The sequence below is a fragment of the Xiphophorus hellerii genome, chromosome 24 (genome assembly GCF_003331165.1).
Source record: "Xiphophorus hellerii strain 12219 chromosome 24, Xiphophorus_hellerii-4.1, whole genome shotgun sequence".
Classification (NCBI taxonomy): Eukaryota; Metazoa; Chordata; class Actinopteri; order Cyprinodontiformes; family Poeciliidae; genus Xiphophorus; species Xiphophorus hellerii.
In genome coordinates this window covers 8,401,972-8,417,305 of record NC_045695.1, presented here as the reverse complement: position 1 = coordinate 8,417,305, position 15,334 = coordinate 8,401,972, and the positions used below count along the sequence as shown (strand labels likewise).

Here is a 15,334-nt window from a genome sequence, read left to right as displayed (position 1 = left end):
TTCAGTAATTTGTTGATAGTCCCTAAGTGAACCTTCGGGCGCTGCGGCCGGGAGCGGTGGAGAACCGCTGGCCGAGAGTAGCGTTCCGAAAATCGGATCAACTTTCAGCTAAACGTCGGTTACTCCGCGGAGCTCGGGCCGGGAGCGGTGGAGAACCGCTGGCCGACAGTAGCGTTCATAAATCGGATCAACCTTGAGCTAAACGCCGCTTACTCCGCGGAGCTCGAATATCGAATATCCAACTTGAAACTAACTTCACTGCGGTCGCTCGGATGGAGGCAGAGCCGGAGGACCAGGAGGAGGAAGAGGCGGCTGCCGCCATGCTGTGGTCCATCCAGGAGGCTCTGGAGAGGCAGACCCAGCAGATCGGAGCGTCGGCCTGCGGGGCCACAGCGGTGGTGGACGTCCTGAAGGCCCTCGGAGTGGATGTTGCGCCGGAAGAAGCTGACCGCTGCGTCCAGACCCGCCTGAGGAGGAACGAGTCTCCGCTGCCAGACTACCTGCTGTCCCGCAGCGAAGCAGGTGAGCTGCGGCCATGTTTATATTATGGGATGTTGGTGCGTGAAGAATAGTTTTTGACATGTTTGCCAGCGAAATAATGTGCAGCTGTTCATTTCTATTGAGACTAGAACGGATAGCAGTGACGCATGTAGGGGCGCTGGGCTACCGGGGCGCCAAAGTAAAGACAGAAAATCTATTTCTTTTCATCATTTTTTGTATCTGAAGGCTGTTGATTGTGTTGGAGTACAGAGAGTAGAATGTAAATGTGCAAGTTTTAATTTGTAAATAATTTGAAGGGATCTGGATGAAGTATTTTTGTTCATATGACATCCGATCTTAATTGAGTTTCTCGTTTTTTTCTCTTAAAAAATGTCCAATGACAAGAGATATTTGTCTGGGAAGTTAGAGTGGGGTTACAAGAATATTCTTTTAATTTTATTTCTGAAAGTCCTCATAATAGTATTTGAAAAAAATTCAAAATTGTGCTTTATAAAATTATAAGCGAAAGTCGTTTTAATGAGGAAAAAAAGCTTGTAGTTATTAACATGTTATGATTTCTGTCATTAAAACAAACTAAATGAATTTTTAGAGTTCTTCTGATATGATGGTGATGGGTTAAAAAAACATCTGTAAAACTAATACCAAAGTAAAATTTCACATTTCTCATTTAAACATTTTATTTTTTCTGTAGAAATTTTAAAGAAATTACTACAATTCTTGCTATAGAAAAGAAGTCACAGCTTCAACCTAATATTTTAATGTAGATCTGAATTCAAAGTCAAAATAAGTCGAACCAAGATGGCCGCCCTGACATCACTCTGCATGTTCTAAACACAAGGAGTGAATTAGTTAAAAAATAATGTAGATGTTCCATGAATTAATCTGTAGTGTGAATCTTTTTTCTTGTTGCCGTTAGCGACCGGTCATGTTTACCTTTGTCCAGGTGCGACTCACGCTCAGCTGATCCGAGGTGCTCAGGAGGCCAGCGGCGGGAAGGCCGTCGGTCACTTCTTCCACCTTTATCCACGGCGGTGCGTCAGGTTGGTTTCCTGGCTCGCACGCTGGATCAGGAAGGGCGTCGTTCCCGTGGCGACCATGAACATGCAGGTGGCCGTGCCCGACGGCGAGGAGGTGCCCGACGCTTGGCACCATCAGCTCATATTTGGAGTGGCGCCCAGAGCCGTTTTTATGACCAACCCTTTGGATGTAGGTGTGTAAGCCAGAAGATTTATGGTTTATTTTACCATATTGTACCAAAGCAGTCAACCTGTTGGTTTAGTTATTGGTTATTTTACTCTTAATTGCACTTACTGAACAAATGAAAGTTGTTTTTACATGCTGGCGTGTCTTTAAGTGAGCTGTACTGGCGCAGAGTTGTCACATAAAATAGGATTTCAGTACGTTTATCTCTGATTTTTGTTTCTAAATGGTTCAAGTCAAATCAGAATTGTTTTTCTGTATCAGAATTGAAAGAAGGGGATGAGCGCATCTCTGTTTTGTCATCTACTTTTATCTGAACATAAAGAAGTTTGGTTCTGTTCTCTCTTTCAGTCGGTGAGGTCGAAGTTCACCAGCGACTCTGCAGCCAGTCGGTGCTGCTGGTTCGTCGGGAAGACGTTCTGCAGAGATTAACGCCCGACGGTCCGCCGTCCGACCTCTCCCAGATTCAGTCGGACCCGCGCTGGTGGCAGCTGGACGTCGAGGGTGAGGCGGCGACCTTCCTCACCCACCTGACGCCGACCTCTGAGCCTCCATGTTTGATTCTGGTTTTCTTTTCTCCAGGTCAAGTGAGGCAGATGATGTTAGAGGAAGAGCTGGAGGACGGGCCCAGGACGGCTCACGTCAGCATCCCCGCGGCGTACAGTTCAGGGGTCACGCTGTTTGTGCTGACGGGTTCAGACGTGGCTCAGCAGCTCCTCAAGGCTCCTGAACTTCCTCTGCTGTGACGACGGAAAAACCGACTGGAGAAACGCTGGAAAGGAAAGCAGCTCTCTGATTATTCTCCTCCAGTCAGCTGGAACGCTGATTATCTCAGTTCATTTATTTATTTCAGAAGCAATAAAAGCTTCAACTCCATCTTAGTTATGAGACTGAAATATGGAGTTGGAGTTAGTGAGCTTCGGTTCATTTTCTGCTCCGTTTCTTCCACTAAAGATGTAGAAATGTCGCATCTTTTGCTGTTTCTCCGTCATGTTTTACATGTAATATTGTTACAATACTAATAATAAATGTTTTTGTGGAATGTTCTGTGTTTCTTTAAAAAGTTCAAATATTAATGTTCAATGTGTAACTAAAATATAAACTCTCAAATGCTAAAAGCAGAAATATTTAAGTATACCATGTTATTTATTTTAAATGCATAAGTTTGGAATCAGAGAGGAATTATCAAGCACTAAAAGCCAGAATACAGTTTCCAAATAATAAAATGTGTGGAGTCAAAATGAAAACAGTTGTGAAGTTTTACCATAATGAGCATTTGTAGGAGAAAAGGGGGAAGTTTGCAAACTGAATAAGTAGGTTGCTTATACAAGTTAAAAAATGTATAAAGTTCTTAAAGAGATTTTAGGAAACTTTCCAAAAACGTTCCTGAAGATCAGCTGCATTTCTTTTTAGGGAACGATTCTCATGTTCAGGACCCGGCACTGCTCAACATGTCTGAAGTAAAAATAAAGTATTTAGTGTGAAGGCTATAAGTGAAATAGATCTGATAATGTAGAATGATGTGCAGGTTCTTATGAAGTCAAAAAAGGTGTGCTGGTTATTTAATGTAGTGAAGCATTTAGGAAATAACAGATACGTTGAGGAATGAAGACATTTTTTCACAAAGGTAATCCTGGCAGCAAAGAAAAACGATGTGAAAGATGAATGAAGAAGATAAGATGGGGATTTTGGAGGAAATTGAAACAAAGGAAAGAATTATTAGAGTATGAAAATACTGCAAATGCAGTTAAATCATTACTGAAAGTACGTTTGTAAAATATTGTTGGATGAAATCCTCCTAAAAAACTTCAGGAAGTAATGTTGTTAGTAGTAACTCTTAAATCTGATAAACTTCTTCCGTTTGTTGTGTTTGCTGGCCATAGATTTTAACCACAACTATGGTAGTGAAATACTTAAAATCCTATTTTAGCTCTAACGATGATTGAAGCTTCATTATTGCTTTAGAAAGTGTATTAAAGGTAAATGTTAACTATTTATTTTACAGTTTAGCTCAGCTGTAAAGGAACTACGTCTCCCGTGATGCTTTGCGCTTTCTCTCCCAAAGGAAGTAGTGGAATCCAAAAAGTGTTCCTCCCATCATTTGGTGAAGGTAAGACTCCACACGTGTCGACGGTTTTAGCTTCTCTGTTCTCTCTCTTTTTTCGTTAGTAATTTAGTTTGTGTGCAAACTTTGCATGTTTTTCTCACTGTGACTCCACGCAGTGTGTGTGTGTGTTAATGTTTAGTTGCGTCACATGTGTCCCCGCAGCTTCCACGGAGGGTCAGTCCACCCACGGAGAGCGGGGAAAGCACAGCAGGCGAAACGGGCTGCGAGTAATTCTTGGTTCATACCAACAGAGGTTGGTAAATGTTGTGCATGTCGACGTCTTTTTGCTGCTAGATTCACTTTAAAGTCAACAATATTTAGAAGAGAAACGCTTAAAAGTGATGGATGCAAATAAAGCCTTCATTATTTTCTAGCAGCATTTTAAATCTGCTCCCAGCTTATTATATGTACTTTTCTATCAGTTGGTTTCAGGAGGTCACATGAGCCCAGTGACTCCAATCAGAGTTGAACATGTTCAGCCAGGGTCCAACACTGGACTCTCTGTTATCCCAGAGATTTATGAGGGGCCGTTTAGGACAAAATTTACGTTTTGTCTCTCACACACTACCAAAAACTCTCGCATACTCCAAAAAAGTAGCCACGCACACTCCAAAAAATTACGTTTTGTCTCTCACACACACTACCAAAAACTCTCGCATACTCCAAAAAAGTAGCCACGCACACTCCAAAAAATTACGTTTTGTCTCTCACACACACTACCAAAAACTCTCGCATACTCCAAAAAAGTAGCCACGCACACTCCAAAAAATTACGTTTTGTCTCTCACACACTACCAAAAACTCTCGCATACTCCAAAAAAGTAGCCACGCACACTCCAAAAAATTACGTTTTGTCTCTCACACACACTACCAAAAACTCTCGCATACTCCAAAAAAGTAGCCACGCACACTCCAAAAAATTACGTTTTGTCTCTCACACACTACCAAAAACTCACGCATACTCAAAAAAATAGCCACGCACACTCAAAAATTACTCACGCACATTCAAAAAATACTCAAATTGCGTATACACACACTACTAAAATGTCACACACACACACACAAACGTTAACTTTCTCGCTCACATACACTACTATCAGCTCGCTCACATACACTGTACTAACAGCTCGCACATTCACAAACGTTAACTTTCTCGCTCACATACACTACTACCAGCTCGCGCACATACACACAAACGTACTGGGTGCCAGTATTACAGGAATTATTAACCGGCGCCAACTAGTGCCGAAGAAGAAAGAGTTTGCTATACCGAACATGGCTAACTCTAATTCGAAACGAGAGAGAATTGGTCAGGCAGCTGCCATTTTAAACACCATTCTATCTTCTCCGGAGGCAACCAGCACTTTGACAGGCGCATTAAATGATTCAACGACTGCCCGCAGTGCTACAATCTGGCACCCAGTGGACAGATTGTACTACAACAATTTTGCTATTTTTAATCAATCAATCAGATTCATTTATTTCTATAGCACATTTAATCTACAAGAAAGTTAAACGTTCTATATATATTTAAAAGCACAAATATACTAAGTAATAGAACATACAGTGAGTCAACAATCGAAACTTATAGTTTAGGATCTACGCATGCGCAGTTTGATCCAAAAATTATGCCCCGCCTCTTCCGTGACAACTCTCACACATTCAAAAAGAGTCTCGCTCTCACACATTCAAAAAGAGTCTCGCTCTCACACATTCAAAAAGAGTCTCGCTCTCACACATTCATAAAAAGTCTCGCTCTCACACATACATAAAACGAGTCTTAGTACTGTGTGTGTGTTCAACTTTAGTCTTGTGTATGTGAGAGATAAACGTCTGTGTGTGTGCGAGCTGTTAGCAGTGTATGTGTGCGAGAAAGTTAACGTTTGTGAATGTGCGAGCTGTTAGTACAGTGTATGTGAGCGAGAAAGTTAACGTTTGTGAATGTGCGAGCTGTTAGTACAGTGTATGTGAGCGAGCTGATAGTAGTGTATGTGGGCGAGAAAGTTAACGTTTGTGTGTGTGTGTGTGACATTTTAGTAGTGTGTGTATACGCAATTTGAGTATTTTTGAATGTGCGTGAGTAATTTTTGAGTGTGCGTGGCTATTTTTTTGAGTATGCGTGAGTTTTTGGTAGTGTGTGAGAGACAAAATGTAATTTTTTTGAGTATGCGAGAGTTTTTGGTAGTGTGTGAGAGACAAAACGTAATTTTTTTGAGTGTGCGAGGCTATTTTTTTGGAGTATGCGAGAGTTTTTGGTAGTGTGTGAGGGACAAAACGTAATTTTTTGGAGTGTGCGTGGCTACTTTTTTGGAGTATGCGAGAGTTTTTGGTAGTGTGTGAGAGACAAAACGTAATTTTTTGGAGTGTGCGTGGCTACTTTTTTGGAGTATGCGAGAGTTTTTGGTAGTGTGTGAGAGACAAAACGTAATTTTTTGGAGTGTGCGTGGCTACTTTTTTGGAGTATGCGAGAGTTTTTGGTAGTGTGTGAGAGACAAAACGTAATTTTTTGGAGTGTGCGTGGCTACTTTTTTGGAGTATGCGAGAGTTTTTGGTAGTGTGTGTGAGAGACAAAACGTAATTTTTTGGAGTGTGCGTGGCTACTTTTTTGGAGTATGCGAGAGTTTTTGGTAGTGTGTGTGAGAGACAAAACGTAAATTTTGTCCTAAACGGCCCCTCATAGAGATTGGCCTGTTTATCTTTACTCTGTTTCTGCAGTAATCTGGGGCTCCACATCAATGCCGATTGTGTTAAAATTCCAGTTTCGTTTTTCTTCCAGCTCATTGGTTTGATCTCTACGATTTCATCGGACCTCCATCCCCTGGAAAAGGTCACGGCTCTTCCTGCTAAAGGTCAGCGCTTGCATAATTACACGGTGGCTTCGCACGGTGAGAGAAAATCCTCCTTCAAGTCGAATCTCTTGTGGTTCCAGTTGCGATGGCGGAGCGGGTTCTGGTGGTAGGAGGCGGGGGACAGGAACACGCGCTGGCCTGGAAGCTGGCCCAGTCGCCCCGGGTCCAGCAGGTTCTGGTGGCTCCCGGAAACGCAGGAACCGCCAGCTGCGGCAAGATCAGCAACTCTGGTACCTGAGGGGCTGTTGGACCTGCTAACTGCTCAACATAGGATGTATTTTAGCTGAAATCACTTGACAGAATGGAAAAACAGAGGTGAGCGTCTGTAGCTTTCTGTTGCGTTTCTGCAGAGGTGTTGGTGAGCAACCACAGCATCCTGGCTCGGTTCTGTAAGGACCACCACGTCGGTTTGGTCGTAGTCGGACCCGAGGCGCCGCTGGCAGCAGGTGGAGTCGATTCCAGTTTCTTATTGTGGGATCAAACCTCAGGAGGTTCTGACCCGTATCGTCTCTGCAGGTATGGTGGACGATCTGACGGCGGATCTTTTCTTATTTCTGTAGACAGTCTTTAAAAACAGATAAAAGTATTTAAATGACATTAACAGCAGCAGCATAATATTGTATGTGTAATACATTTATTTACAGATTAATTCAGTTCTACAAAAGACTGCAATTAACTAAGTAATATTAAGTACTAATAATTTAAACTTTATTAACTTTTTATATTTAATTTTTCTCTATTAGCCCCTTTAATCCTGCTTGATGCTCCTATCGCAGGTGATTGAATTTTATTTCAAACACATTTTTATTATTTATATTTTTTCAGGCCTTGAGTCTCAAAATTTCCCACAGTGAATCGTTTTTGGAGGATTTTTATAGAATAAGTTTTATTTTCCATGTACTAACCCTGCAGTGACTCTTATTTAACATTAATGTAAGCTGATTTGATTTGGCTTGATAAAAGTGAAAATGAGATCAAATAAACTGTAATTAATATGAAGAGGAATATCTGTAGTTGCGATAGTTCACCACCAGAGGGCAGTGAGCGCTCATAATCCTCCATCAAACGCCTGTTAAACTGCAGTTTGTTCTGCTGGTTTTCTTCTGAATCCATGAAAAAAGCTGCTCAGCTTCAGATCTGCTTCACTAACAGCAAAACAGAAATACTGAAGCTTTTCCATCTTCACTCTAGTTTTTTCACTCTGTTAAATCTAACTGAACTATCAAACTTTGGCTCTAGAGGAAAACACAAGTTACGTGACTTCCTGTGAAAAAAGAAACTGAAACCAACTTTGGTCTCCTTCAGATCAGCCTCCATTTTGAGCTGCAGGATGGAAATAACTTGCTGACTTGTTACTAGAGGTAAGTGTTGCCGCTCCGGGTCCCTCCGTGTCTCTCGGCTCTCTGGAGCCTTTCTAACCGATGAACCCACCGAGGCTTCCCGGGGCCTCAGTCACCTTGGCCTGGGTCGCTCGGCTCTCATAGGGCCTGGTCCCCGCAGCAGCGCTCTGTTTACTTTATTGAAGGCCTGATCTAGAAAGGAATTAGATCAAATGAAAAACTTTATTGTGAGACGTTGCTGCTTATAAAGTGATGTAAGTGAGGTTACATTATGCGACTATAAGGAACAAAAAGAGAAATATTGAACACACTATAAACACACAGCTCAGTTACTGCGCAGTTAACCTGGTGAATGATCAGCTATGATCTACCATGACAGCAGCATCTAAAGCTGATCTGTTTGTGTGGAGCAATAATGAACTTTTCAGATTTAATCTAAATAAACTGAGAACTTAATGTAACTTTTACAGTCCATCAGTTCTTGCTGCAGCGACTCTCTCTGGTGTTTTAACCTAAAAAGCAGAACTAAAACATTGTAAACTAGTTTTCTCTGCTTGTTGAAATCAGCAGGAAGTGAATCACATCACTCCGTCCCTCATCAGTCTGGGGTTCAGCAGAAACTGATGTTTCTCTTGTCTGTGGATCAGAACCGGCTTTAAGCCGTCCACAGATTTCCTCTCTTCCTCCTCACTGAGTTTGATCTTTTTCCAGGTTTTCCTCTTGTTGCTCCTTTCAGCAGGAAGAAACTCTTTGTCTCTCAAAGCTCTGCTGGAAAAATGCATCCAGATCCAGACTGACTCTTACCTGAAAGGTTGCTGTGTTTAGCAATCAGTATCTGCAAAATCGGAATCGATCAGCCAGAAAACTGCAGTCGGTTCAACCCTAAAAATAACAAAACTTTTAAATGGAGCAATAATAATAAAATAAATAATTTCACAAACATTTTAGATCAGTTGTAACAAACTAGTTTCTAACTAAAAGAGTTGCATTAATGTGTCTCTTTATTTTGAAGTTCAATCAGATCAATAGACTAAATATGTTTCAGGCCTCGCTGAGTGTTTGGGGGCTTCATCCCCCTATTGAAGCAGCTGTTTACCCATGATTCCTTGCAGTGGGTCCAGCTGGTACCTCAGCTGGATGCTGTGGTCCCTGAAAGCTGCTTTGTGTCTCTTGAGCTGAGAGGAAATCCTGCTGAGCTGCACACAGAGGCTGACATGTTGCTGAGATCCCAGCTGGACCCGGTTCTGTCTGGAGGAGAGCTGTGGACCCGACCTGAGCTGCTGCTCCCTCAGAACCTTCTGCTCACTGACTCCCTCCATACAGAGCTACAATAGAGTCATGATGCGTTCAAGTCCACTGGGAGCTAAATAAGTTCACTAGTTCATAGGAAATGTTCACTCATTCATTCAAATGATTCACTCTGATCCTCTGAACACATGATGGGAACCAGCTTTCTGCTTCACAGGACAGTTACTGGAACCGGATCACTGGACTGGCTGGTTCTGGTTTCTCTCTCCAAAAGGCCAGAAGATGGAAGATCAGGACAGAGCAGAACCTCCAGGACCCTTCAGTCCATCTATGAGGAGTGACCAGTCCAATGATCATCCTCCAGACTTCAGTAATGAACCTGGACCATCAGACAGAAAGTAAGAAACCATTTTTTAACTGATTCATGTGAATCTATAGAGATATAAAATAAAAGATATTAACTGGTTGATCTTCAGTGTTTTAATAAACAGTAACTTAATTTTCTGAGATATTAATTTAAAGTTAGTCATAAAGGATGTTGGTCAGTAAATCAGAGTTTGAATGAAAGTCTGAATGAATCAATGATGAAAATGTTGCATGAAAACAAAAACAACCAACAATGTGAGGAGCAACGACTCAGATTGTCTCTAAACCCAGTGAAGCACTGGAGCTTCCAGACTGGGAACACTGGTATCAGTCATGATACCAGATATGATACAATGAAGAACTTCAAACCAGAGATCATCAATGATCTCAGGTTCTGTTCTGACCCAGTTCTGGTCTCTAGTTTGTGGTGGACCTTCATGAACATGTTCAGCTCCAGCCTGTTGATAGTGAAATATTTCACTGATGAAGAAATGTCTTTGCAGGAGGAGGAAGTGTGAAGAAAGACCCAGAACAGGAGCTGAACGGCCGACAGCCAATCAGAGCAGCTGTTCTCCAGGTGAGACTGAACTCCTCCAATCAGAGCCTCCTGTCGTCTCTGTTGGACCAGATCCACGTCTTTAGTTGAGATTTGGAAATTCAAGGTTTAAAAGTCTTTTAGTGATCAATTATTTCAGCTGGTGTAACTGGAACTTATGTGCTGGTGATGATAAAGAAAGGAGAAAAAAAGTGATGAAAATGTTTGTTAATCAGTCAATATTTTCATCAAAATATTCACCAATAATATTGAGAGTTAACAGCTCCTTGATGACCTTCTATCAGATCGCGTCTTTAAACATTCAGAGATAGAAGGTAAACTTGAGAAGAACCAAACCAGAGCAGACAAGGACTGCAACAAAATAGATGCTGTGATGAAGAAGAACAGAGAGCCTGCAGATTGATGGTCAAACATCTTCAGCACATGGATGAATTGAAGGTTTCAATTAATTTCCGTTTTTGGGATTGCTTTTTCTTATATTGTGCCTCCATATCTGGCTTGTCTTTATTTATTATCGTAGCTGCTTCAGGTTTGCTTTTGTTACATTGTGCAGCCGTGTTTCCTGGCCTATTCGCTCGTCGGTTTACGGGTCAAGAGTGGCGATTTCAGCTCGACCTGACCGAGTCCTGTGAGCGTGAGATGCTGGGTGTCTGGGGTCACTCTGGAGGCTATATGTGCAGCAGCCTCTTGGTCATCCCCAAATACCTTTGCTGGGTTTTACAGGGTTAACTGGGCCACCTTTCACCTGGGATCCTATCCCAACGCTCATCATCATCCCAGTGAGGTGGGCATGTTTTCGGGGTTGTTTCTTTTCTGTGTGTGATTTCTCAGGACTCTGTCGGTAATCGTCATCCAGTGCTTTAATCACCGCCTCTGGCGGTCATCTGGGATTCATCGAACCGTAGTTACAGTCGTGACTTTCGTTCTTCTTACCATGCAGAGTTTTTATGAAATTTGGGCTTTTTATTTATTGATTTACTTTTTTCTCATCCATTAAAGCTGATGCACAAATTGTCTCTGAGAATATCAAAAAATTATTGTTTTCCTTATGTTCAGCTGAAGTGTCTCCTCTCCTGTCTTTGTCTCTTTCTTCAGATTTTGATATTCGGTGTCAGAGTGACCATAAAGCGTCTCTGAAGAAGAAGTTCCAGAGTCTCTCTGAAGGCGTCGCTGAAGCTGGAAATCAAACCGTTCTGAACCAGATCTACACAGAGCTCCACATCACAGAGGGGTTAACTAGAGAGGTCAACCAGGAACATGAGGTCAGACAGATTGAAACAGCATCCAGGAAACAAGAAACAATCAGAAGAGAAGACATCTTTAAAGTCCCACCTGGAAGTGATCAACCAATCAGAACAGTGATGACCATAGGAGTGGCTGGCATTGGGAAAACACTGTTAACACAAAAGTTCACTCTGGACTGGGCTGAAGGCAACACCAACCAGAACATTGATTTCATATTTCCATTCACTTTCAAAGAGCTGAATATGTTGAAAGAAGAAAAGTTCAGTTTATTAGGACTGATTCATAAATTATTTTCTAAAACCAAAGAAATCAGCAGCTTTGAAACGTTCCAGGTTCTGTTCATCTTTGATGGTCTGGATGAAAGTCGATTTACTCTGTATTTCAAGAACAATCCGATCCTGACTGATGTTACAAAGTCCAACTCAGTGGATGTTCTGGTGACAAACCTCATCAGGAGGAAACTGCTTCCCTCTGCTCTCCTCTGGATAACCACACGACCTGCAGCAGCCAATCAGATCCCTGCTGAGTGTGTTGACATGGCAACAGAGGTCAGAGGATTCACTGACCCCCAGAAGGAGGAGTACTTCAGGAAGAGATTCAGAGATGATGAAGAGAAGGCCAGCAGGATCATCTCCCACATCCAGAAATCAAAAAGTCTCCACATCATGTGTCACATCCCAGTTTTCTGCTGGATCACTGCTAAAGTTCTGGAGGATGTGATGAAGACCAGAGAGGGAGAAAAACTGCCAAAGACTCTGACTGAGATGTACATAGCATTCCTGGAGGTTAACTTTGTAATCAAGAAGGAAAAGTATGATGGAGGAAAAAAGACAAGATCAATCTGGAGTCCAGAGAACAAGAAGCTGATTGAGTCTCTAGGAAAACTGGCTTTTGAGCAGCTGCTGGAGGGAAACCTGATCTTCTATGACGAAGAGCTCAAAAAGTGCAGCATCAACATCAAAGATGCTGCGTTGTTCTCAGGAGTGTTCACTGAAATGTTTAAAAGAGAGAGAGGGACGCGCGACATCTCCGTCTACTCCTTTGTTCATCTGAGCATCCAGGAGTTTCTGGCTGCAGTCTACATGCTCCACTGTTTCACCAGCAGGAAGTCAGAGGTGATCAAGACGTTTCTGGGAGAAAAATACAGAGAAACATCTCTAGATGAGTTCATGAAGAAAGTCATGGAGAAATCCCTCAGCAGTAAAAATGGCCACCTGGACCTGTTTGTCCGCTTCCTTCATGGTCTCACTGTGGAGTCCAACCAGAGACTCTTAGAAGATCTGCTGGGTCAGACAGAGAACAGTCCAGAAACCATCCAGAGAATCATCACCAACCTGAAGGAGATGAACACTGATAGAATCTCTCCTGACAGAAGCATCAACATCTTCTACTGTCTGGTGGAGATGAACGACGTCTCATTTTATCAGGAGATCCAACGGCTGCTGGATTCAGGGAAGCAGCTCTCAGTGAATGACTGTTCAGCTCTGGCCTTCATGCTGCAGATGTCAGAGGTTCTGGTTGAGTTGGACCTGGAGAAGTACAAAACATCAGCATCAGGACGACGGAGACTGGTTCCAGCTGTGAGGAACTGCAGAAAGGCTCGGTGTGTCCAGATGTTTTCATTGTGTGAATGCTGATTCAGCTCTATTGTCCTCCTGTTTCTTCTTCTTCTTCAAGTTGCTTCTGGATGTTTTTGGTCTTTAACTTCTTCCTTCATCCTCTGGACTATTTCAGCCATTCAACCATCTAATGAGATGCATGTTTGGCGCTGTGGGAGACGGCTGCCTCTCCAGTAACTCTACAGTTTTTAGTTTTTAGCTTTTTTCTTTAACTTCTTAAGTTGCTGTTGTAAAAAAAGAGGTAATTTAACGTTAACTTTGGACAAAACGTTTGGCTCTTTCCTCTTTAATTTTCCCGGATCCTCAGCGAGTGGCGGCGTGCTGCTAAAGTGAAACAACAAAGCGCGTTGACGTCACAGATCACAGAGTTTAATCTCATACAAAGCAACGCATGAACGCGTCTTTGGAGAGAGCCAATGTAAAAAGGCAAAATGGTGGCCGCTCTCTGCATTTTCTCTCCTAACACGAATTCTTATACTCAAGAGGTGTTTCTCTATTTAATTTATGCACTCAAGGCGTTCCTCTTGTTGACCAAACTGGAAACTCCCTTAAGCGCTCAGAGAAACTTGGAACTCCCCTTAATTTACGGCAAAGATCAAAGGGCCATCTGTCTTCGAGTTAGCAAACCGCTGCGCTCTGACCCCCGTGGCTCCCACGGTCATTCTGAGTACAGAACGATCCTGAGATAAGACCTCACAGATACCTGTGAAATCTAAAGTCTCTGTCTCCCAAGGAAAATGCTAATTTTATGGCCTCCTATGGCCCGGCCTCACAGCAGGGAGACTCCATTGAGTGATCTGCATTTTGGCCCCTGTTTGTCTGAATGCCTGCTCATCTGGCTCAATCCCAAATGCTCAACAGAAAACTGTTCCAAATAAGAGTGTTGACTATACCTTTTACACATGTCGTAAGATTAACTGTATTAAGCACTAAAAATAATCATTTTTCCTTAACAGTCCCCCTTTTGAGGTCTTCATAAAAGACCTCAATAAAAATTGATTAAGCCTTCTAATACAGAACCAAAAAACTATGTATTAAACTAATAAAAAGAGAAAAAAACAAAAACAAAAAATAAAAAAAACCAAAAGAGTGACGTAACCCAATTATATAACAGTCCCCCTTTTTAAACAAAACCCAAGGGTAAGAAATACTTATCCTTTCAAGAATATAAAATCATAAAACAAAATTATCACAATACAACCAAGACACAGGACAAACAAAAACCCAAAGTATAAAATGAAAAAAAATAAAACAGGGACATACATAGAAAAATTAGTAAGAAATGGTCTGCAACTTAAAAGACAACATTCACCACAAAGTTACAATCTGCCAAAAAATGAGAAACACACAAAATTACAATCTGCTCCTCGTCTTTTTTCTGTTTTTCTTTTTTTTTTTTTTTTCAATGTCCGTCGATAGTCTCTCAAAAAACAAAATATGAAGTCTTCGTCAGGAAATGTTCAAAAAATACGCGCAAAAAGAAACGAAAGTCCTTTCAGAATTCGCAAAGAACGAAAACACGCAGCAAAAAATTAATGTCGATCCTCTTGTAGCCTGATCTTCGGTTGGAAACCTCAGGTTTCCACCTGAACGTCCGTTGCCCACTGAAAATTGGATTATTATGCCAATTAAACAGCGAGTTTTAAGGAGAAGGTGAAATCTCCTTGTGAGGAAACTGCATCCTTTGCCATCACCTATCACAGGTTGTTAAAACAGACATTGCATCATCAACAGGAGTTTCATTAGCATCAGAAACATAAGTAGAACATTCTCTAGTGTCATCGTCATCAGTGTCAGCATAATCAAACAATGGCTTAACTTAAAGAAAGTAAATTTGGCTTTGTCATTTTCCATCAGGGAAATTACTTTAATCCTTTTTATCAAAGAACGCAGATTTTGAATGAGACCACATCCACAGGGCACCAGGAAAACAGCTGCAAAACCGTAATGACAAAACAGAGATCAGATTTTCCCAAGGCATCATTCATTTGTGTACTCATCACAAATATCTTCAATTCACTGTGTGTCCGAGTGAATTCTCCAACGCTCGTGGCTCTGTGGCTGCTATCGTCGAAATAAGTGTGAAACCGCTTCTCCAAGCAGTCACACTCCTCCTCGAATGACAACAGCTTTTGTTGCAGAGTCCAGAGTCCTGCCTGGAGCTCTGAACTCCAGGCCAGTCTGTATGTAGAAAGCCATGAGCAACTCATCACGTGGAGCCTTATCTCCTACTTGTCCAATTCTGCTCATTAAATGGTGGATGTGATCCATTCAATTTACGTTTCCATTATTATATACTACACC

The 15,334-nt window shown here is 41.9% G+C and overlaps 2 protein-coding genes across 5 annotated transcripts; both read left to right on the top strand.

The window, feature by feature from the left end:
* The first annotated feature begins 267 nt into the window (after positions 1-267).
* On the top strand, positions 268-2,743 carry LOC116715869 (uncharacterized). 2 transcript variants are annotated; one of them, XM_032556588.1, is made up of 4 exons: positions 268-522; positions 1,445-1,711; positions 2,053-2,205; positions 2,284-2,743. In XM_032556588.1, the coding sequence occupies exons 1-4, from the start codon at positions 273-275 to the stop codon at positions 2,445-2,447; spliced, it is 834 nt and encodes a 277-aa protein (XP_032412479.1). In that variant the 5' UTR covers positions 268-272; the 3' UTR covers positions 2,448-2,743. The 2 variants fall into 2 exon arrangements, with proteins under 2 accessions (XP_032412479.1, XP_032412478.1); XM_032556587.1 differs by having other exon boundaries at positions 1,418-1,711.
* A 1,074-nt stretch (positions 2,744-3,817) lies between these two features.
* On the top strand, positions 3,818-8,379 carry LOC116715870 (trifunctional purine biosynthetic protein adenosine-3-like). Of its 3 annotated transcripts, none has more exons than XM_032556591.1 (5): positions 3,818-4,061; positions 6,584-6,656; positions 6,737-6,886; positions 7,007-7,172; positions 7,962-8,379. In XM_032556591.1, exons 1-5 carry the CDS (start codon positions 3,957-3,959, stop codon positions 8,002-8,004), a joined length of 537 nt encoding a protein of 178 aa, XP_032412482.1. In that variant the 5' UTR covers positions 3,818-3,956; the 3' UTR covers positions 8,005-8,379. The 3 variants fall into 3 exon arrangements, with proteins under 3 accessions (XP_032412482.1, XP_032412483.1, XP_032412480.1); XM_032556592.1 differs by lacking the exon at positions 7,962-8,379 and adding an exon at positions 7,173-7,393 and having other exon boundaries at positions 7,007-7,102; XM_032556589.1 differs by lacking the exon at positions 7,962-8,379 and having other exon boundaries at positions 7,007-7,393.
* The last annotated feature ends 6,955 nt before the right edge of the window (positions 8,380-15,334 follow it).

Bases quoted from the DNA above. Each gene is read 5' to 3' on its own strand.
- LOC116715869 (XM_032556587.1), top strand. From the start codon at position 273: ATGGAGGCAGAGCCGGAGGACCAGGAGGAGGAAGAGGCGGCTGCCGCC. The intron at 523-1,417 runs GTGAGCTGCGGC...TGTTGCCGTTAG, and splicing joins GCTGTCCCGCAGCGAAGCAG to CGACCGGTCATGTTTACCTT. The intron at 2,206-2,283 runs GTGAGGCGGCGA...TCTTTTCTCCAG, and splicing joins GTGGCAGCTGGACGTCGAGG to GTCAAGTGAGGCAGATGATG.
- LOC116715870 (XM_032556589.1), top strand. From the start codon at position 3,957: ATGTGTCCCCGCAGCTTCCACGGAGGGTCAGTCCACCCACGGAGAGCG. The intron at 4,062-6,583 runs GTTGGTAAATGT...TTTTTCTTCCAG, and splicing joins CTTGGTTCATACCAACAGAG to CTCATTGGTTTGATCTCTAC. The intron at 6,657-6,736 runs GTCAGCGCTTGC...TTGTGGTTCCAG, and splicing joins CACGGCTCTTCCTGCTAAAG to TTGCGATGGCGGAGCGGGTT.